We start from the raw sequence: 24144 nt of genomic DNA on the forward strand, positions 1-24144 counted from the left end.
TAAAACCAAGTAAAATGAAATGGGAAGACCAAATGAGAGATTGCAGGTTAGCTCAGAAATTCAGAAATGTCACTCTATTGGTTCATCTCACTGCCTGGGAGTGCCCAGTTGTATGCTCCTCAGTTTCTTCATTTGTAGCAGGGTAGAGTGATGTGCTGGAGCTGGTTCTACCAGGACCTTAGATCCAGTTGTGTACATCTCCCAACTCTGTGTTCAGTGATGCCCCACTGGCATAAATCCTAAAATGAAGGGCTTACAACTGTCCTCCCTGCCTCTCTGACCTTATTATTAAACATTTACTAGTACATCACCAACTGAGAATAATAGTATCTACTTCACAGTCTTCATATGAGGATGAGATTAGTTTTTAAGAGAAAGTGTTTAGAAAAGTTCCTGGAAAATAGAGAGCACTATACAAATAATTGCTATTCTTATTGTGCCTATTCTACTGTACTTAAAAAGTACTATCTATTTTTAAAGTTCTTTCTTTCATGTTGATTTTCTAAAAGTGTATGCATTTTCTCCCACCAGTCCTCTTCATGGTAGAAGGAATGAAGTTTCTACTAAGAGTGATAGACATGACCCCTTTACCCTTGCCATGCAGACGAGACTGCTGGTGAGGGGAGGGTGGGAAGAACAGACATATGGACGAGAGTTAGCAGACAATTGCAGTGATACAGACAAGAACTATGAGTTATTTAATCTTTCTATGATTGTGGCACAGATGGTTGAAATGGCAGTGTGTGGATAGATTTGAGTTATTTTTAAGAGGTAAGACAATCAGCAATTTTAATGAATGTGCTTTGAAAGAGAGGATTCTAGTTTTGGAGATAGAGAGATTGTAATGTTACTTGCTGTGACAGTGGATATTAAAAAGGGTCTTCTTCTGGAGGCATAGCAGGTCCATGAGCTTAGTTTTGAATATGTTCAGGCAGAAATGCCTTGGAGATATCCAGGTGAAGTACTGGAATCAGATGATGCTTTGTCATGTATAAAACTCAAATATGTATACAGGCCAGAATTAAAAGGTAAGGAAGTCTTAGCATGAATGTAAAAAATGAAGTCACGGGACTGATGAAATTCTTGGGAAGAATAAAAGCTTGGATGAAACAGCCTGTGATAATGGTTCCTGATCAGGATTGCAAAGCAGAACAGCAGGCAGTTTAGTCAATCCTGCTGTTCAGGTCTAAACTCGGAACAATTAAATTAGAATCCCTTGGGCAGTCTTTTTATTTCCTTTTTTAAACTTTCTACATCATTCCAATATGCAGCCAAATTTTAGAATTACTTATCCAGATTCTACTTGAGAACACCAACAAAGGAAGGTAAGAAGAAGAAAGATGTGTTTGGAGAAAAACCAGAAAGACAGAGTGTCATGGATTTTAAGGAACGATGTGTTTCAGGAAAGACGGAATGCACACGAGTATCCAGTGCTGCTTATAATGAATTCAAGTAAAAAAGTTGTCACTGGATTGATGGACAAGGTTGTCATGGAGATTTCAGGGGAAACTTTTTTTAATAGAGTGGCTGGTTCAAATATTAGATGGAAGCTGCTTTATGGAGTGATTATCTGGTAGGAATTGGTAACAAGGACTATCTTTGAGAAGTTCTCCAGGAAAAGAAAAAGCAAATCAGGAGGCTGGCTGGGAATAGATGTAGGGACAAGAGAAAATTTTTGTAATGTGAGCAAATATGAGCAGCTTGCAGCTATTTGGAAGTATCTCATTTGAGAAGAAAGTACCGAATGCAGAGAAGATAGACTCTGTAGTGAATAGCACGGTACTTACAGATTGCTGGAGTTTAATAAGAGGAAACAGACTAAAAGGTCATCTCAATTGAAATTGGAGAAAAGGAGGAGGAAGGTATACAGATATAACCATAGATTACTGTTGACGTTTCCACTGGAAGCCAAGATAAAATGGGAACCACATAGCCAAGTGTGGCCCCAGAACAAAACCGAATTTTCAATTGAAATGTCAGGATGCCCTTTAGACTCTTGGAAAAAATCTATCACAACAACCCTATTTGTATCCTTTTAACACACTTTTTATGGGGTGTGGGATGGAGGGAAAATTTGTGTGAAAGATTTCTTTGGAGAAGCCATGTGGAACCCTTATCTGATAAAAGTAAGGATTAGGGCTGCCCTTCTCTCGCCTCTCAGGTCTGGAGAGGGAAGCCTTCCCTTCAACATGGACCAATAATAAAGTCCAAAACCTGGGTAAAATGCATGGACTGATACCTGCCTCATGCTTAAAATTGCTAAAGTGTTTTGAGAAAGAGAAAGACAGAAGAACAGGTTTTCTTTTGGGAAAGTAATGACAGCCAACAAAAGAAGAAGGAGTTAGAAATGTGTAAGCAGAAAGGAAAACCAGCAGAGTCATTTTAAGACCTGCCGGAGAGATTTTCCTCTGTGAGACGCTGTGTGTGGAACAGATGGCGAGGAGATGCAGAGCTTAAGGAGAACGTTATATCAAAGTAGAGGGAATGCCTTTGTCAGGGTCTGTAATAGGAAAAGCTTCCGAGAGCCCCCTCAAAAGTGCCACCAGGAAGAGTCAGTCCCAGATAGGCAAAAACTATCCACTAAAGTAGAACAGCCCAGTTCCCTAGCTTTGCTGCCTCCTCTGGTTAGGCAAAAGCACCCTGGCCAACAAAGGATGAGACAGAGGAAAGCCTGCCAAGCAACTCATACCCCAAATTCCATCTGCAATTGGCCCAGTGTGGCTTGGAGATTGGTAGCAGACAGGAGATGTCTTACTTTTGTATGAGAATTGAAATACTGATTACTATGATAGACTGAACAATTCTGATGTCCAAACCTAGATTTTGGGAAATTAAATTGAACATCAGACTGTCTATTATTTAACAATGGGCAGAAAAGACAAAGCTTACTCTCACCGAAGAAAATTTAAAGAACAATAGGAGACAAAGACAAGCACATGGTTATTACATTTACATATTGGGCTTTTGTAAAATGACAGTAACACATGTGAGATGGTTTGAAGGTTCAGAAAGCTGAGCTATCTTCTATGTGCTATGATTATATTTTCCTGTGAAATATACAACAAAAATGATAAATGAAATAGTAACAATTGTAAAACAGAGGTTTAGGAAGAGTTGTTCAATTTAAGAGTCATGATGAAATGGTTACCTTTACTAGTTTGCATATTTTTCAGTTAATCTTTTTTTAAAAATATATACACATATGATTTCAGAGAGGAAGGAAGAGGGAGAAAGATAGAAACATCAATAATGAGAGAGAATTAATGATTGGCTGCCTCCTGCACGACCCCCACTGGGGATGGAGCCACAACCCAGGAATCAAATTGTGAGCGCCTGGTTCATAGGTAGGTGCTCAACCACTGAGCCACTCTTGCCGAGCTGTAGCCAATTTTAAGGTGCATTTGAGGTTAGTGATCAAAATTGATTCCTCGGTCTAGCTGGCATGGCTCAGTGGTTGAGTGTTGACCTATGAACCATGAGATCACAGTTCGATTCCAGGTCAGGGCACATGCCCAGGTTGCAGGTTTTGGCTCATAGATCTATGCTCAACCAAGGAGCAATGCTGGGCTGAACCCCTTCCTTTTAATCACAGGGTTGGGTCTCTTTGCAACTAGTCCTCATCCTTATGTATGATATAAAAGTCACCTTATTAACATAACTAAAGAAACCTTTCTAGCTCTCATAGGGTTTTAGGAACTCTGTACCAAAAACCAGGGACTGAGGAAGATCTATAATAACATATATATATATGTTATTATAGATCACATTACACTCCCCTACTAGACTAGAAATGCCAACAGAGCAAACACAATCTTTTTTGTTTGTTTGTTTGAGTTTTCTTTATCATTCTATGGAGGAAGCTATTAAAAATTGTAGTTGAATCAAATATGAGTCATCTGAATTATTGGAAGATTTAGCAATTAATCTACTATCCAAAGAATCTAAAAAGATCAAGGCAATATCTATCCCTAAATTTTTGTTTTGTGTTTAGCATCTCAGAATTTAATAAAGAATATAATTTCTCACTGCTCTGAGAAAAGAAATATTGCTATCATTAAATAGAATTTATAGAACTTAATCCATTAATATGCTGGAGATTGTGCACATGGTAATTCATATTCATGTACATGTTTAATTAAAATCTAGTCTGGGAAATTATAACCTTTATAAAGGTGAAGTGATTTAGCCAATACAGTAAAACTCTTGATGCAAATACTTGACACTTCCACAGATTTGTTCATCTCAGATTCATTCTATGAGCTGGAGTGGAGTTCTCTGCTATTACTGAGTCATTCCATTCACTGTATGTTTAGTATGCTTGACTAAAATACAGCTTGAATCCAACTTCTTAAAAATCAGACTCGTTCTTCCTTGTGGATTATTTTTCTATTACTTTAATTCAGGCTTATTGAAAACACACAAAGCTTCAGGCTTTCAAGGAAATAGAGGGTATAATATGTTCTTCAACCAACAATATATTTTTATTCTTGAAACCTTCAATTTTCAACATATGGGAAAGTGTTCCAGTTAAAATTAGCATGACTGTTCAGAACTTTTTAACACCTCCCTTTCTTTCATCTCCATTCCTCTATAGACAGTTTCCTGTTGATTATTATCATTTATATAGGAAAATATTATAATACTAGAGGCCCAGTGCATAAAATTCATGCATGGGGAGGGTCCCTAGGCCTGGCCTGTGATCAGGGCTCCCTGCCTCCCCCCTCTTCCTTCCCTCACCACCACTGCAGTGGGCGGGCAGCAAGCCGATCAGGGCCTGCTGGCCAGGTGGACGGATGGGGAATGGGAGGTTGGCCGCTGGACCCGAAAAGAAAGCTGTCCCTCACCTCCCCTGGAAAAGGGGCCACATCTGCCGCCACCCACCCCCAGTTCCCCATCCCAGTCCGAGGACCAGCCCAATCAGGAGATCAGGGTCTGCCGGTGGGGTAGGACTGAGAGACTGCGGGAGGTTGGATGGCCAGGGGGGAGGGACTGTATGAGGTTGGCCAGTAGGCCCCAATCAGGTGATCAGGGCCTGCTGGCTGGGGGAGAAAGACCTTGAGAGGTTGGCCAGATGGGGGAGGTTGGCTGTGGGAGCACACTGACCACCAGGGGGCAGATCCTGCGTTGAGCGTCTGCCCCCTTGTGATCAGTGCGCGTCTTAGCAATCAGTTGTTCTGGTTGTTCCAGTTATTCTGGTCGCTTAGGCTTTTATATATATAGATAGAGAGATATCTACAAAAATACTATTTAAAAAATAACTAGCAATATTAGATATTACTGAGTTTTATTGCATGCTAATTTTTAAACAAATCTACAAGTTAGGTAGGTATAATAATAAAAAATGGTAATAAAATTATACTTGTTATTATTTTCCCAATTTTACAGATTAGGAAAAGGAAGATTAAATATTTTGCCTAAAGACAAATAGCTAATAAGAGATTATAACAGGTATACATACCATTTATACAAAGTTTCTTTTTACTCATAAAGATACATTTTTGCTTTTATTTCCTGATTAATTTTTTTAGGATAAGGTGAAATCATTTCATGTGATGTTATATTTGCTCTACTAATTAAACCAAAAATATCAACAAAGCAGCTTTTTTTCTATGTAATTAGACGGTAAATCTCAGACACACACTTGCAAACATGGAGGATCACTGTCAGAAACAGCTAATGCCTGAATTCAATCACTGAATCAACAGTTTATGGTAATATGCATTTATTTTCTAAAGTTTAATAAAAATGTTGTATTTCAAATAATTGTTTATTTAGGTGGTCTCAATATATATTTTTGAGTTCTTAACAATGTTTAACATTCTTAATAATTTGAAATAATTTCTAATTAAGCATTACAATACTTCTAGAACTCTAATATTTTTAAATACATTTTTATTGATTTCAGAGAGGACAGGAGAGGGAGCTATAGAGAGAGAATCATTGACTGGCTGCCTCCTGCACACCGCACACTGAGGATCAAGCCTGCAACCCAGGCATGTGCACTGACTGGGAATTGAACTGTGACCTCCTGCTTTATAGGTAGAAGCTCAACCACTTATTCACGTAGGCCAGGCAAGACTCTAGTATTTTAAAATACTATTTACCTCCAAATTAGTTACGTGTCCTATAGATAATTTTAAGTGGAGTTGAACATTAACTTTTCATATATTGCTTTTGAGTAATTTTAGAATAGTTGTTACTATATAAGCATAAAATAAAATGTATGTCAAAAGATAATTTGTAATAGATTATTTCGTCTTTTTATATGCTATTCTTATCACTGAAAGATTTTTCAGTACTATATAATTAATTCACTTAAATTATATTTTAGATTCTATAATCTTTATTTCTTAGTAAATTATAACATTAATTTATATTTTGTTAAGTAAATATATCTATTTTGGTACTTTTATCAAAACTTTAAAATTCCTTCAAGGGAAAAAAGAGGGACTATAATGTATATGTATTGTCCTTAGGTATCAATGCCTGCCCTTGACACACACACACACACACACACACACACACACACACACAGTGAGTCATAAAAATCAAAGTGTGATTCTTTAAAACAGTATGAATACTGAGAGGATACTTACCTAGCCTACAACTGAGTAACAGATACCTTTACTTTGGAATAAACATGGAATAGAATTTGTAAGATGGTACATAATCTCTTTATTAAATTTCAACTTAGTTTACTACATGCAATTTTCTCCTTCTCCACAGGAACAGGGTTATTTTGTTAAGCATAGCATGTATATTTGATGAGTATGTAAGTACACATTTTGATTGAGTCTGTGAACAATTTCTTGTCACCTGTTTTATTTCTTAATGTGTGTTGTACAGGTAGCGCCATTAAAATATTTCATATGCGTCAAAAGTAGGGCGCCCAGAAGATGTTGGCAGTGTAATTACATAGTACATCATAAGTGGTCCGACTTTGGCACAGGGGAAGATTACTTCGGTTTTGAATTAATCTGAATGACCCCGGCTTTATTGCTGTTGAGTTTCTAGAAATGATAAAATGTCAAGTCATCGGAAATAAAACGACAGAACCAAAAAATCTGACATGACTAATGCACAGTTTCTCTGCCTTGTTCCATATTCTGTAGACGTTTTATCAACTACAATATTTTATTGAGAAATTCTTATCTTAATAAATGTGTCGTCCACCTTCCTGAAATGTATTTCTGTTATGTAAAGAACAGAAAGTACAGTGCTCTGTATATGTGTGTCTTATGTACACTAAAACCCCAATGCATGTAAAATATGTAGGTGTTGAATCACTGTTTTACTTCTCTTATATCTTAATTTTGGTAGGGCATGTTATTGGAATACTATGGAATCAACATTTATTTGGACAATGCTACCACTTCAATTTAGCATGTTTTCCAATGCCATTATGAAATTGTCACGCATATTGTATGCTCGCAACTTAAAAAACAACAACAACAAAAGTCTACTGCTGAACTTCTAGTGATAGAATACCAAAATAAATAGTTGTCTTCACATTTATTTTTATTGGCCTTATAAAATGTGCTTTTGTAAAACATCAAGTTCATATCTCAGCATATTGTCTTGGAAAGGTGGGACACTCTTTCGTCCATAATGTGTATTATCTAATGTTCTTCTGGTTACCTTTCAGAATTTTTAAAATTCTTCTGACATTGGAGGCTCTCAATTCTGGCTGAACTCTTCACCTTCGCTAACCATAATTCCTAAGTGATGACACCAGACAAGATTATCTCCCTTGACTTTTGATTCTTTTATTTTTGCTTTTAAATGTCCTCATAGAAAGCTAACTCATAAACCTAACATGTAACTTGAAATTCTTCCCCTTGATCAGATAGAGTAAATATCCATGATTTCTTAAAGTTAGATGCCCCTATTTTTCTAAAGATTCCATTCAACACCACAACCACACCCCTTCCCCTCTCCAGTGGGGCATCACCATCACTACCCAGCTCTGCTGGTGGCTGTGCTTGAAATCTGGAAACCATTAGACTTGACAGCTCTCTATCTCTCTCAGATATCTACCTGCCAGCTATGTCTTTGATAATTATTCCATCATAAGCCTCCTAATTATATATCCTGTTGAAGGAGGATTTACAATCCATTATTCAACATAGAACTCAGTTGCTCCATTTTATTAGCAAAATATAAGTCTTTCCCTAACAAGTATTAATGTACCTTGAGATTAGACCATGACCATTCATATTATAGATTCAAGGTTTTTAGTGTTTCTTCAGGTTCTTTATCACCATCACAAACTGAGAGGCAAAGGATGTGGAGACTCTTTTGATAAACCATATTTCTGTTTAATAGACATTAAGGAAAGAAGGCCCAGCCAGCATGGGTCAGTGGTTGAGCATAGACCTACGAAACCAGAGGTCATGGTTCAATTCTAGGTCAGGGCACATGCAGGGTTTGTGGGCTCCATCCCCAGTGTGGGATGTGCAGGAAGCAGCCAATCAATGACTGTCATCATTGATGTTTTTATCTTTCTCTATCTCTCTACTCCTCTCTGAAATCAATTTTAAAAAAAGGAAGAAAAGGGGATAACAAAAATAGCCCACATATTTATGCCTAGTCTTTTATATTTGGAATTTGCCCCTGAAAAGTTTAGTACAAGTTAAAACAATGGTGTCAAACACTTTTTTGGAACATTAAACAGGAATTCGTGCATCCTCACATTTGCTAATATCTCAGGAGTGCTTCTATAGGATCAGGGTTTGATATGGCTATTGGAAATACCTACGCTCTATAGAAAGTTGGTTGCAAAAGTCACATGAGGTATTACTTATGCAATCATGGTTATTTAAACTAAGAAAAATTCCTTTTGAATATCTATCTTCAGTCTTCTTGTAGACAACGTAAAATATGATTTATTCTTTCTCTTTGCTCTGATTGCCTCAAGTTCAAACCCTACTTTAATCCTCAGACACTGAGCGTCTCTATAGGACAGCCACGGCATTAAGTGTTCAGGAAATAAAACCTAATAAAATATAAGCCTAGCCTATGAGAAGTGGCCAGTTTGATTAATGTAACTTCTTACACCAAAATTATTTTATAATGTTTATAATAAGACTTTGTTATTGCCACGTGGAGTATTTTTATTTATTTATACTTATTTGTTTGTTTATTTCTTAAATTTGCTCTTCATATATTCATTCTCTGGAGGCTGGCATACTATTAAATAATTATTAAATTAATTAGTTAAACAAGTATGTTATACCGCTGTAAAATGTACTTTCTGTCCTTTACATGGAACTAAAGACGTTTTAGGTAAATATTTAGCTCTCTTGAGACTAAATATATTGCATGCCCCACTGAGGTTATGTCCATTGGAAAAATAAGGCTAATTTTAACATTGTTAGAGCAACTGGTGTGTATCTTTTTTTGAGGGGAAGGGCAGATGCCAAATTTTAAGGGCTACCAGGTCTAGTGAAATGACCAAATGTTGAAACTTATTGTGAAAGAACTATAAGGCCAATAAAAATAATTGGGAAGAAAAAAAGAAACTATTTGGCAGACTCTCCATAAACTGTTGATTGCTTCTTTTTCCCTTATTTTGATTTGAACAGACTGCTATTTAATTCATTAATATCTACTTTGATAAGATGTCAGTGAAATAGCTTATACTATAGTTTTCTTCATGTTATATCTTACAAAATTTTGAAAAGTCTTTTAAATAATATACATGTTTTTATTTTTGTGGGACATTATAATTTTTATGATTCTGGTATATTTTATATAGGTAGGGATTTTTCTAGGTTTTTCTGACTCAGTATGAAGTTAATTGTAATGTCAGTGCTCCACCTGGTGGTAAAAATATAACCTTTTCATTTTATTTGATTTTTTATGCTAAAACTATGGGAGCTAGAACTTTATATCCTAATTTTAAAAGTTTGTAAAAGTTACTAGCAGGATACCCAGTACAGAATTAGTAAACATAAGTTGAATATTAGTCTATAATATACTCTACTTAATTCCATCATAGATTAAAATGTGGAATGCAGTTACCTAGATATACAATCGTTTTACATGCCATTTTTAGTTTAATGATTTATCCTGAATAAGTTGTCTAGCTAATTATATATTTATATTATTTTATATACATTGCATATTTGTTTATGCTAGAAAACATAACCTTTATTTTCTATAAATATTTAAATATATGTACATCTTCTATCATCTATATAATATACTCTGCATTCTTTTGTATTAATTATAATTTAATTTCATGGATATTACCACCTTCACATTAATATTAGGTACCTCGGATGCTGTTAATATGTAAAATATTTCCTCACACTAACTTTAATTTAACACACACTACTATTTATAATACCCAATTAAAATTCTAAGAAAGGATCAATTACTCCTAATTATAATCCTTAACTTGACAGCTTATTGCCTTTCATTTTTTACAAATATGCTTTAAATTTGATTTACTTCCTATAAATAAATCCTATAGTGTATATTTTTCCAGCCTAGGAATCTTATTGCATACTTTACTAACTCTACTGTCAACACAATTTCTATGTCCCACCAGGCATCTTCCATCTGAAGGTTCCTGAATCTTCTCCTATTGGCTCAGCTATTGGAAGAATAAGAGCTGTGGATCCTGACTTTGGACAAAATGCAGAAATTGAATACAATATTGTCCCAGGAGATGGGGGAAATTTGTTTGACATCGTCACAGATGAGGATACACAAGAAGGAATCATCAAATTAAAAAAGGTACATAGACAAGTTTTTAGACAGTTGACTACTCGATCATAATTAAAGAACAGAAAGACTAAAACTTGAGAATGACAACAATTTTAATTTTCCTTCAGTTAGCAATATTTCAATTTTTTTTTTTAAAAAGACCAGTTGTTTATAAAACATTCACTCCCACTTGCACTTTTTATCTGTGATTCAACAGGTATATATATTTCTGTTGAAACAATCAGGCCTATTAGTTTAATTAAATCATTAAAAAGTCTACCAGAGTTTAATTGATTTTCAGTTTTTATTGTTACAATTGTAGATTAAAAATTAATGTAAAAATAGGATGTACAAGTAAACTTTATCACCACCAGGCTTGGTCTTGCCTCTTTTACGACTTTTCTGAGAATATAAATATCTAACTCACACACTGTTGGTGAGCGTCGTTGATATCCTAATGGAGGAATCCTGATGTGGTCAAGCTCTACTACTGGAGGAGTGAAAGAAGTGAGAACAATAAACAAATTTAAAAGCTCTGTCAATAGAGAGAGAGAAACCAAGATGGCGGCATAGGTTAACGCCGGAGATTGCTGCCTCGAACAACCAATCAAAAATACAACTAAAAGACGGAACGGACATCATCCAGAACCACAGGGAGGCTGGCTGAGTGGAAATTCTACAACTAGGAGGAAAGAGAATATCATACCCAGACTCAGAGGAGGCGCAGTGCTGAAGTGAAATACTCAGGTGCGGAGTGCGCACGCGGAGCGGGCTGGCGGCGGCGGGCGAGGTTGTTGTTTTCAATCGGGAGGGAGTTTCAGACTCTGAGCTCCAGATCCAGGCGGATCTCTAGGGATCCAGACTTAAACGGGAGAAGTGGGACTGTCTGGCTTCGGTCGGAACTCGAAGGCAGCTTTCTCTCCGAGGTTTGCAGTGGTTGCTGGGACTCTGAGGCAGAGCCCCTAGGGACGGAACTGAGAGCAGCCATAACTGCTCGCTCCGCCCGCCCTGTTTGATCCCCTGCAACCTGCCCCGCCCAAGCCCTGTGCAGAGGCATTTGCCAGATAGCCTCAGGCAAACGCTAGATTAGCACCGCCCTAGAGATCCAGCACAGAAGTTCTCCCACTGCAGACACAGCTGACTCTCATAGCCAGTTAGCCTGGAGGTCAAATCACCCCCGGTATTGCCGACAACAATCAAGGCTTAACTACAACAAGACTGCGCACAAAGACCACTAGGGGGTGCACCAAGAAAAGATAAAAAAAATGCGGAGACAAAGAAACAGGACGCAAATGTCAGAAATGGAAGATATAGAGCTCAAAACCACACTTTTAAGGTCTCTCAAGAACTGTCTAGAAGCTGCCGATAAACTTAGTAAGGCCCTCGAAAAGACTGGTGAGACCGCCGATAAATGTAGTGAGATCCTCAAGAAATCTAATGAGACCCTCGATGTTGTGATAAAGAACCAACTAGAAATTAAGCATACACTGACTGAAATAAAGAATATTATACAGACACCCAACAGCAGACCAGAGGAGTGCAAGAATCAAGTCAAAGATTCGAAATGCGAAGAAGCAAAAAACACCCAACTGGAAAAGCAAAATGAAAAAAGAATCCGAAAATACGAAGATAGTGTAAGGAGCCTCTGGGACAGCTTCAAGCGTACCAACATCAGAATTATAGGGGTGCCAGAAGATGAGAGAGACCAAGATATTGAAAACCTATTTGAAGAAATAATGACAGAAAACTTCCCCTACCTGGTGAAAGAAATAGACTTACAGGTCCAGGAAGCACAGAGAACCCCAAACAAAAGGAATCCAAAGAGGACCACACCAAGACATATCATAATTAAAATGCCAAGAGCAAAAGACAAAGAGAGAATCTTAAAAGCAGCAAGAGAAAGAAACTCAGTTACCTACAAGGGAATACCCATACGACTGTCAGCTGATTTCTCAACAGAAACTTTGCAGGCCAGAAGGGAATGGCAAGAAATATTCACAGTGATGAATGCCAAGAACCTACAACCAAGATTACTTTATCCAGCAAAGCTATCATTCAGAACTGAAGGTCAGATAAAGAGCTTCACAGATAAGGAAAAGCTAAAGGAGTTCATCACCACCAAACCAGTATTATATGAAATGCTGAAAGGTATCCTTTAAGAAGAGGAAGAAGAAAAAGGTAAAGATACAAATTATGAACAACAAACATGCATCTATCAACAAGTGAATCTAAGAATCAAGTGAACAAATAATCTGGTGATCATAATAGAATCAGGGACATAGAAAGGGAATGGACTGACTATTCTTGGGGGGAAAAGGGGTGTGGGAGATGCGGGAAGAGACTGGACAAAAATTGTACACCTATGGATGAGGACAGTGGGTGGGGAGTGAGGGTGGAGGGTGGGGTGGGAACTGGGAGGAGGGGAGTTATGGGGGGGGAAAAAGAGGAACAAATGTAATAATCTGAATAAAGATTTAATTAATAAAAAAAAAAAGAAAAAAAAAAGAAAAAGAAAAAAAAAAAAAAAAAAAAAAAAAAAGCTCTGTCAATAGTGCTAAATTCAGGTTTGAACAGCGTAAAGCAGGGTGAAGGGATAACCAGCATAGAGGAGGGTGTTCGCAATCTCATAGTGGCCAGAAAAGGCTTCTTTATTAGGGTGAAACTGAAGCAGAGACAAGCAGGATGGTTTTCTTGTTACTGATTAAGAAATTTAGGCAATTAAGTAGTAGAATGAATACTTAAATTAAGTATGAGGACAAATCAATATCTTGTGTGATTTCTCAAATAGTTCCATATCACTTCTACAGAAAGTATTTATTGGGAACTAATAAGTAATGATATCATGTTTAAGATAAAGAATGCTGAAATAATAGCCTATTTATTTTAAAATAATAAAGCTTTTAGGAAATAAAAAACAACCCTTATTGTCTTGATGTTACTTGGCATTATTACTTCATTTTAAATAAACATAGCTGTGATCCCACTGAATCCAACAAAGAATTATTTTCTTTTTTCTTAAAAACATTAGATAAGCCCAGCCAGTGTGGTTCAGTGGTTGAGGGTTGACCCATGAACCAAGAGGTCATGGTTCAATTCCCAGTCAGGTCACCTACCAGGGTTGCGGGCTCTATTCCCATTGTAGGTCGTGGAGGAGGCAGCTGGTCAATAATTCTATCTCATCATTGATGTTTCTATCTCTCTACCTCCCTTCCTCTCTGAAATCAATAAAAATATATTTAAAAAACAAACAAACAAATAAAAACATAAGAGATAGAGCACTTTACTCTTTGCTAGGACTCTAATAAGTAGGTTACGCTCTCAACTGATCCCATTGGACATTTATATTTTCCTTATGCCCTGTTAGTCACTAACACCCATTTCTTTCTGTGGTTTTACATGGCATGGAAGTGAGTTCACATGATTTGGTAGCAGAGCACCATCATGTGGTTAATTTTTTATATATAGGCAGATATACACCTGAATTTAAATTTAAAATACTCTTCTTTTTAGCTAGTCTGTCATGCAGAATTTCAAAGAAAATTAAGTGGTGTTTATTATTTGTTTCTGCAAACAATATGTTCTTGTTTTTGAAAAGCTTTGCCTTCATCCTTTTTTTTTTAGCATCTGCCTAACTTCCTCATTCAGTCTCATCAACTCTAAATTAGCCCCAAATTGACATAACAGAGGCAGATTAGCTGCTGTCTTGTAGACATTTCTGTGTGTTGCATAGTCTTTTCAAACTCAAAATGTCTAAAGCTGAATTCTCTCTCTTCTCCCAACACAAGCACACATGCTTATGTTTTCTTCTACCTGGATAAGGCCCCACCTCCTCTCCAGTTCCTTAAACCAGAAATCAAGGGTTTTGTTTATGCTGCTTCCATTGCCATTGACCTCCCCTTGCAAAGTAAAACATGACCCAGCCACTGACTTCACCTGACTAGGGTTAATATTTCCTTCATGGGTTAAGTTACAACCCTCCTCATTACTCCTCTCCACCACTGTCATGCTATTCTCTGAGCCTTATACCTTACCTTCATCCGACTGGTTGATAGTAGATTCTTCTCTTTGTGGCTTTAAGACTGAAGTCCGTATGTTTTTGCTAGCTACTGGCCAAGGTTCAGTCTCATTTCCTATAGGCACCCCTTAAGCAGTTGCCAGGAGGACTCCTACACTCACAAGTTTCCTCGCAGCCCTAGAAAACCACCTGTAGTGTGTCTTTCTTTTATAACTTCACATGAATGGATCAGAGCTTTTAAGTAAAGTCTCCCTTTTTATTAACTCAACAGTAAGAATCTTAATTATATTTGCACAATTATTTCTTCCATAAAACAGCAAATATATGGGGTGATATCACATTGAATTCACAGCCTCTTGCACACTCAAGGACACGGGATTATACAAAAGTACAGGTCATTGGGACAGGGATCTTATGGATATCTTGGAATTCTGTCTAAGCCCCTGTTTTTCCAATTCCCCAAAATATAACTCTAGCTATGCATTTCCACTCAACATCATCTAGAAACATGATGAATTCTGGAAGAGCTCAGGAAGTTATTCTCTTGTATTTGACATTGAGTAAATTAGCTCACCTTTATAACTATAGAGTTCTGTCTTAGAATTTTATTTTATTTTTCTAGCAAATGAAATCCTGGCTGTTCTATTTTTATTTCAAATATCAGAGTCTTTGTTGATTGTAAAGTAGATGAATTTCATTCCTTGACACCACCCCATGTCTCCCTCCACAAAAAGTTGAGGATACTCAGTGATATGAGTTGGATAAAGTCACCTAGAGAGAGATCAGTGTTGTTTGTCTTTGTTCTTTCTGAACTGCTCAGTTTTTATAAAGTGGCATTGCCTAAGGGTCAGGGTCATGAAGAAGGAAGGCCTTCTAGGATATTACTGTAGCATTTCTTCTATGGTTTATTTAGTTCTTTGATCATTTCAGGATAACAGTGTTCAGTTGTAAAAAAATGAAAATAGCGAAAACTGGTTTGGCTCAGTGGATAGAGCGTCGGCCTGCGGACTGAAAGGTCCCAGGTTCAATTCCGGTCAAGGGCATGTACCTGGGTTGTGGGCACATCCCCAGTAGGGAGTGTGCAGGAGGCAGCTGGTCGATGTTTCTCTCTCATCGATGTTTCTAACTCTCTCTCTCTCTCTCTTCCTCTCTGTAAAAAATCAATAAAATATATTTTTAAAAAATGAAAATAAAAACATGTATGTACAGAAAGTTTCTTTCATCTCGCTGTGTATCTCCCTGACCACCAAGTATTTGCCTGCTGTAATAGGTAAAGAGATCTTAAAAGGCATAGACTATTTCTGATTCCCTTTAGAAATGTAGGAAAGGTATGAGAATTCTCCCTTCATTTCTAGGCTTGAAATGGACTTTAAAGTGGAGAGTCAAGCCTGGCTGTTGTGGCTCAGTGGATGAGTGCCGGCCTATGAACCTGGAGGTCACAACAGTTCAATTCCTGCCCGCCCACCCCAACACACACACACTTAGGATAGAGCACATGCACCCCACCACACACACACACTCAGGATAGAGTACATGCCTATTGGGGGTTGTTGAATGTACAGGAGCAGCTAATCAATGATTTTCTCTCATCAGTGATGTTTCTATCTCTCTTTCCCTTTTCCTCCCTCTCTGAAATCAATAAAAATATATTAAAGTGAAGAGTCAAATCCATCAGATAGCTGTGGAATTTTAAACAAATTGGTAAATAAAACTGAGGACTTATCTGGAAAAAGTTGCCTAATCATATAGATAATTAGAGGCATTTCAATCTCTAGGAAAAAGTAGAGAGCGAAATGAGGAACAATTGGTAATAACTCCTGCATTCTAGGATGAAAGTTAATTCTGGGACATAAAAAAGGAAGTAGAAACCAGGGCAGCTCAAAAAAATTTCTAGGCAAAAGGACGCAAGGTGATAAAGTCAAAATAGTCTTACCCTAGAAGTTAGGGATCATTATAACAGAAAAATCATGTTGTTTACATTCACTGACCATATAGAGCTAACAAAAACAAATATACTTTTCTATGTTCTTTACTTTGGATTACTTAGTACTCTGTCTTATACATCCGTCTGTCTCAGATATCTTTTAACTCATCAGATTTCCCCAAAAAACTTCAAATGACATGGAACTTAGTATTTCTTCTAACTCATTCTTTAAACAAGATAACATGTTTCTCTCTGAGTTCGTTGAATACAAAGAGAGAGCACATCTTAATTGTCATTGTATCTTACTGTCCTCAAGATGGCTAGGTGACCACCACATAGGCCATTAATATTTTAAAATTAATTAAATTGGAATGGTTAACCATTTGTTACTTTTTGAAATCTGAAGTTACCATTTTAATAACTTAAATAGTTATCCTATATAATAAAAGCCTAATATGCTAAGTGTCCAGTCGTCTGGTTGTCCATTCAACCAATCAAAGCGTAATATGTTTAATGATATGCTAAGGACACTCAACGGCTCGCTATGATGTCCACTGACCACCAGAGGGCAGATGCCCCGACTGGTAGATTAGCTTGCTGCTGGGGTCCAGCTGATCAGGACTGAGTGAGAAGGGCCAGACACACCCTGGAACCCTCCCGCAGCCCCTCCCTGGCTGGCCAACCTCCCGTGTCCCTCTCTGGCCCCAATCGCGCACCAATGGGGTCCCTCAGCCTGGCCTGCACCCTCTCGCAACCTAGGACCCCTTAGGGAATGTTGGAGAGCCGGTTTCAGCCTGATCCCAGCAGGCCAGGTCAAGGGACCCCACTGGTACATGACTTCATGCACCAGGCCTCTAGTTAATTCTATAAGAGACTAATAAATAGAATAAGCCTACCTGATTTAACATGATAGCTTTTCAATGTGTGAAAATATATGCCCCGTCTTGCTTTGATCTTCTTCATTCTGGGCTAAACATTTCCAGTTGTATTTGTGGCAGTTTCATGTTTTTCTCCTGAATAATGTTTTGCAATCTGTTTTGCAAATATGAGTTTCATAAGTTGCTACCTTTAACAAAAGAAGGTGTTGGCCAATCAAAACAAAAGCATTATAGGATTGTCTCCTCTACTTTTTCAAGACATAACCAATAACTAAAATATCAACCATGGCATGTGAGCATGACATTCCTTATTTTTATTGGCTTCAAGATAAATCTAGATCCCTAATAGGAAAGAGATGGAAATGGAAGAAAATTGATATAATATGTAAATATTTATGAGGTGAGCAACTAAAAATATCTTAAAAAGTAAAAGAAAGCATTAAATATAAAGCGGATAAAATATGAATAAAATATGAATGAATAAAATAATACAAAGGGAATAATTAGAGGAAAAATAAACAGGTCCTGAATAAAAATTTCTGTAAAAAAAACAATGTCAAGTCCAAGAGGAATTGCCATTTGGTATAATAACCTTCATGGAATTGTGAGAGTTTTTGAAGATTTCACGGTAATTTTTAGATTTTCCTTTTCCATCCTTAGAGAAAACACATAAAACAACAATCTTGTCCTTGAAAGAGAGAAATAGACTTCCTTTATTTCCCCCAAGAGTACTGAGGCAACGAACAGATGGGTCCACACAGCAATTAGCAAGTCTAGCAAGTCCTAGGAGTCATGCTAGAAGGAATTAATTTAGAAAGTGAAAGTTTTAAAGGTCCCAGTAAATCTTGAAGTTAATGTTAATTTCACATTGTCTTAACTTTTCATAGGTGGTCAAGAGTCAGATTCATTGACCTTAACGTTTTCATTTATATAAAATTCCACAGCCACACCATATTTCTAGAATAAAATATTTTCAGTTATTGGGAGCGTAAAACTAATATTCAGGAAAAAAGTGAATATAGGCAGTAATAAAGTTAAAATAGAGAATCAGTGACAAATGACTTCCAAATATATTTCACAGTTTTCTTTCATTTGATTATATATGTTCAAAACATTAATTATTGGTAAAAACAACATTTTTACAATGCCTAATAATTCTAGTATCTAATAATTATATATTCAATGCTGAGAAAACAAAAGACTAAAACTATTTTCATAATTAACACTGTCCAAGTTTTGTAAATCTTGATACAGTCCTTTTTTAGTGAAAAGATCTACCCATTTAAAAGTGTTTAATGTAAAATTATATTTTCGCCACAATAGGAAAAATAGTCCAAGAAAAAGAAACATACATTGTTATACCAAGTTTTTAAGTGGGATCTAAAGAGTATCTTTAATTATCCAGTTTCAATTTTGTGTTACAATTACTGCTAACTTCCACTAGATGTCAGCATTGTATAAGAGCAGAAAATATTTCCCTTAAAAGTGGCTCTTTTGCTGTTTTAACCATTCAGATAAAATGAACAAACCCTATTTAGCATGGATGTGCACATATATGTCATTATTAATGTGTGCAACTGGCTATCTTTACAAGTTACCCAGCATCTTCTACAAGGGGGGGTGATTCTTTTCTTGAAACATCCCCTTACCCATTAAGTGTCAAGGACAATGAATTATTGAAACCAATACAATTTGTATTTGCTTGCAAATGATCTGAAGCCTTGTTCACCATCTCTGAGCCTTCTATGTGAATGCACCTCCTCACGTTTGGTTTCTCCTCGCTACAGCCATTGGATTTTGAAACAAAGAAGGCGTATACTTTTAAAGTGGAAGCCTCCAACCTTCACCTTGACCACCGGTTTCACTCCGCGGGCCCCTTCAAAGACACGGCCACCGTGAAGATCAGCGTGCTGGACGTGGAGGAGCCGCCGGTCTTCAGCAAGCCGCTCTACACCATGGAGGTTTATGAAGACACCCCCGTTGGCACCATCATTGGCGCCGTCACGGCACAAGACCTCGATGTGGGCAGTAGTGCTGTTAGGTAAGATAAAAAACCTTTTTTTTTTTTTTTCTGCAGAAAAAGAAATAAAAGCATTTAAAAAATACTTTGTCCAAACCTACAGGGAAATATAGTGGCTTCTCATTGATATTAGTGGAAAAGCCATAGGATTTGAACAAAAACCTCTGACAATAAATCCTTGCAATGGCATTTGGTAGTGGTGTGATGTTGGACATGCCACTCAAGCTAACCGATCTCAACTTCCATCTCTAAAAGGGATTTAATAATACAACCTCAAAGGTTGATCCTCGTGATTAATGATAAGATATTTTACAGTGCCTGGAATATAATAGGCATTGAATACATTTTTCTAAAGTCTCTGCCTTTCACCCAAAGTCGTGTTTGAAAAACATTTGCAATCTGCAGTTCCTTTTCTCGCTATCACAGTCGTGTCTGCTGGTGGAAGCACAGTTGGAGTCAGCCCTTGGATAAGTTGAATTATGGAATTTCTCAAAACCCAGACTTTGCCAAGAGCTTCTGTTGACATACAGCTGCAGGGTAGTGAGTCAACAAAGCAATCAATGGAGTAAGAAAGTGTAAGAAATCTCTCTCCCCATCCCCTCAAACCCATAAATTCTACTTTCACTACTGAAACCTGGTGGGGTTTACCCATTTCCTCACTCATACATTGATCCTGCAATGTATTTTGAGACTTGTTCTACTTCAACTTTGCTTCTCATCTACCTTTAAAGTCCTTGCTACATGCCCACATACCACCTGCCTACACATAGTATACAAGAACCGTACCAAAGAAGCATTAAGTAGGCTTTTATAAAAAAGTACTTATGTTTTTAAAATCTTTATTGTTGAAAGTATTGCATAAAAATGCAAAACACTACTCTGTTGTTATAGGGAAAATATACAGACACATATAGAATAAGATTTTATGCCATGGGGTAATTATTGATTTAAAAAATGGATTAACTATAAAGCCATAGCCTCAACATATTCATAGCATATAGGAAAATCTCAGGAAATGTCTTGAGAGTGTCTAAGATCTGGTCTTTGTATTCATCTGAATCCATCCTCCAGAGTAGCTCAAATATGTTCCTTCTTGAAGCATATCTGTCTGTGATCAGAAGAGAACCCTAAAAAAAAAAAAACATTTGTTTTGGGGAAAGGGAAGCAAATAGCAATTGCTGAGTGCCCTACATGTCAAGTCGAATGCTGGCTAATTTACTCATTGGGTTCAAGTTGTTGTTCTACATGTCCATATACAAACATGATTCACTTCCAGTTAAATGCCAGGAAACTATATTTATTACCAGCGTCTGTAGGGGCATTCTCAAGAATCTGCCATGTTAGTAGTTGTTATATACTAAGTCATTCATCAATCTTGTTCCTGAAGCCCCTGTTGATAATTATGAAAGCGGAAAATGTCCAGTGAGTACATTTACAGGTACTTTCAAGAATATAAACAGCTGCAGAAGAAATATTGAAGGTTGTAAAGGAAGTAATATGAAAGTAAATAAATGTGGATTGAAACTCTCTATAGTGCAATAAATGAGGAGACTCTTGGGACATAGTGGACACATTATCTTGGAGAACATGCTAGGTTGTTTAAATTTACTGTATGCCCTGTTTTTGAGGACTGATAAAGCATGTTTATATCAAAATATTAATAAATTATGATTTAATTTAATATTTGAAAAGAAAAATCAGAGAGTCTATAAGTAAAAATTTACATTCGGTAAAGATAAGGTGAACATTACTCACTTTCAAATATAGGAAAGTGGTTAGAGTCAAGACCCTCCTGTGAGAAATAAAGGAAAGCTACATTTTAGAGAAACTCTCCATCTATAAATCCATTTTTTTTTAATGTCACAGGAGCTGGTGTCTGACAAGTGCTATTTTATGTGAAATAAAGTAGTAACCCCAGTCTTCCTTCTAAAGGGCACTGACTCACTAAAGCTGTAGACACAGATGGATCCCCACGAGGGGTTGTCCAAAGATAAAACTGCCTTTGAGTCAATATGAAAGTTGTCTTTCTTCCACGTCCTTGGAGTAAACAATAAGCTTGAATCATCAGTTGAGGAAACACAGGGTATGAATCATCTTTTCTTGGTCTGAAAACATGTTTGCTGACTTAAGACTGATAGTAAAAATATGTTGTGCAAAATAAGCATCAAAATGTAAAACTACTTGACATATTTAGAGATGGTCTGTTTGTTTCATTTTATTTTGCTTAACTGTCTTTTCAAAGGCTTATTTTGTGATGTGTTTATTTAGAACTCTTCTATTCTATACTACTGAGTACTTACTAATGTAACTATTTTATCATCACTGCACACAGCAAAGAGCCAGAATGCAATGACATTAATCAAGGATTCAAAGAGTTTAGAAGCAGGGTTCAGTTAGTTGTAATGAATCCAAATAGCCCTTCTCTGATCTCTCCTGCCCAGCCCTTAATTTCCTTTTTTTTCATCTTGTGGAATTTTTACTCGATATTATTTTGTATTAGTTTCAGGTGTACTGCATAGTAGCTAGAACAATCATATCCTTTACAAAATGATCCCCCCAATGTTACAAGTAACCACCTGCATCATACATAGCTATTACAATATTATTGATTATGTTACGTATACTGTACTTTACATCCCAATGACTATTTTGTAACTACCAGTTTTTACTTCTTAAGTTCTTCACCTTTTTACCCGGTCCCCGAACGCCTCTTCCCTCTGGCAATCAGTAATTCATCCTCTGTGTCTATGAGTCAGTTTCTATTTTGTTTGTTAGCTCATTCTCTTCTTTAGTTCCCACGTATAAATGAAATCATGTGGCATTTGTCTTTCTCTGTCTGACTTATTTTGCTTATCATGATCCTTCTACATACATCCAGCCATCACATATGGAAAGATTTCATCCTTTTTTCTAACCAAGTAATATTTCATATATATATATATATATATATATATATATATATATATATATATATATATATATATACTAGGGGCCCGGTGCACGAAATTCGTGCACTGGGTGTGGGGGGGGGGAGGGGAGTGTCCCTCAGCCCAGCCTGCCCCCTCTCACATACTGGGAGCCCTCAGGCGTTGACCCCCATCACCCTCCAATCGCAGGATCGGCCCCTTGCCCAGGCCTGACTCCTCTGACAGAGGTGTCAGGCCTGGGCAGGGGACTCTCATTTCCCTCCATCACTGGTTCTGCCCCCAGCCCAGGCCTGATGCCTCAGCCACAGGCGTAGACCCCCATCACCCTCCGATCACCTGATCGGCCCCTTGCACAGGCCTGATGCCTTCACCAGAGGTGTCAGGCTTGGACAGGGGACCCCCATCTCCCCCTGATCACTGACTCTGGCCCCCGCCCAGGCCTGAGGCCTCTGGCCCAGGAATCATGCCTGGGCAGGGGACCCCCATCTCCCTCTGATCGCTTGCTCCACCCCCCGCCCAAGCCTGATGCCTCTGACCCAGGCTTCAGGCCTGGGCAAGGGGACCATCATATCCCCCCAATCGCCGGCTCTGCCATCCGCCCAGGCCTGATGCCTCGGCCAGAGGAGTTGACCCTTATCACCCTCCGATCACCAATCACCGGATCGGCCCCTTGACCAGGCCTGAGGCCTCTGGCAGAGGTGTCAGGCCTGGGCAGGGGACCCCCAGCTCCCCGCGGTTGCAGGCTCCGCCCCTGCCCAGGCCTAACACCTCTGGCCTAGGCGTCCGGCTTGGGCAGCGGGGACCCGCAGCTGCAGCGGCCCCGCGATCGTGGGCTTCGCTGTAGGCCCAGGCAAGGGACCCCTAGCTCCCGGGATTGCCAGCTTCGACCGTGTCCAGCTCCCATCGCTGGCTCCACCCCTACTTCCTGCTATCACTGGCCAGGGCGGAAAAGACGCCTGATTCTCCGATCATGGCTGGGGGGCAGGGCAAAGGCGGCCCAGGGGCCGTCTTTGCCCTGCCCCCCAGCTCTTAGCTCCCCCCTGGGTTTCCGATCACTGTCAGTGGCAGGGGGCTTCTTCCTGCTTTCCCTTTCGCCTCCCTGCATTGTGCCTACATATGCAAATTAACCGCCATCTTGTTGGCAGTTAACTGCCAATCTTAGTTGGCAGTTAACTGCCAATCATAGTTGGCAGTTAATTTGCATATAGCCCTGATTAGCCAATGAAAAGGGTATCGTCGTACGCCAATTACCATTTTTCTCTTTTATTAGTGTTGATATATGTACCACTATTTTTAATCAACTCATCTACCAATGGGCACTTCGGTGGCTTCCATATTTGGGCTATAATTAATGCAGCAATGAACATAAGACTGCATATATTCTTCTGAATTCGTGTTTTGGGTTTCTTAAACTTTGCATTTGGAAGGATGTAATATTCAAATATATCTCTAAAGAAAGATAAATATATCAGAATCAAATATTATTAAAATTATGTGTTGTATTTTTATTTCCCTCCAATTGCTTAAGCTCTCCTCATTTATTATTGAGAGGAGTTAGAATCAGGATTAGGCAGACAGGGCAAGGGGTGAAAGGAAGGAGGAAATACGGACGTGACCTTTGGAGCCAGCTAGAACTGTTGCAGGATTCCAGGGCAGGAGAAACAGGG

General features: G+C 38.1%; 1 protein-coding gene across 1 annotated transcript in view; it reads left to right on the top strand.

Annotated features, from left to right (window-relative positions):
• Positions 1-24144, top strand: part of CDH12 (cadherin 12) — a 178221-nt gene that overhangs the window by 126465 nt on the left and 27612 nt on the right. The window contains exons 5-6 of the mRNA XM_059691876.1: positions 10556-10743; positions 19318-19571. Of these exons, the coding sequence (XP_059547859.1) occupies positions 10556-10743; positions 19318-19571 (442 nt within the window). The remainder of the gene's footprint in view (positions 1-10555; positions 10744-19317; positions 19572-24144) is intronic.

The sequence above is a fragment of the Myotis daubentonii genome, chromosome 4 (assembly GCF_963259705.1).
Source record: "Myotis daubentonii chromosome 4, mMyoDau2.1, whole genome shotgun sequence".
Lineage (NCBI taxonomy): Eukaryota > Metazoa > Chordata > Mammalia > Chiroptera > Vespertilionidae > Myotis > Myotis daubentonii.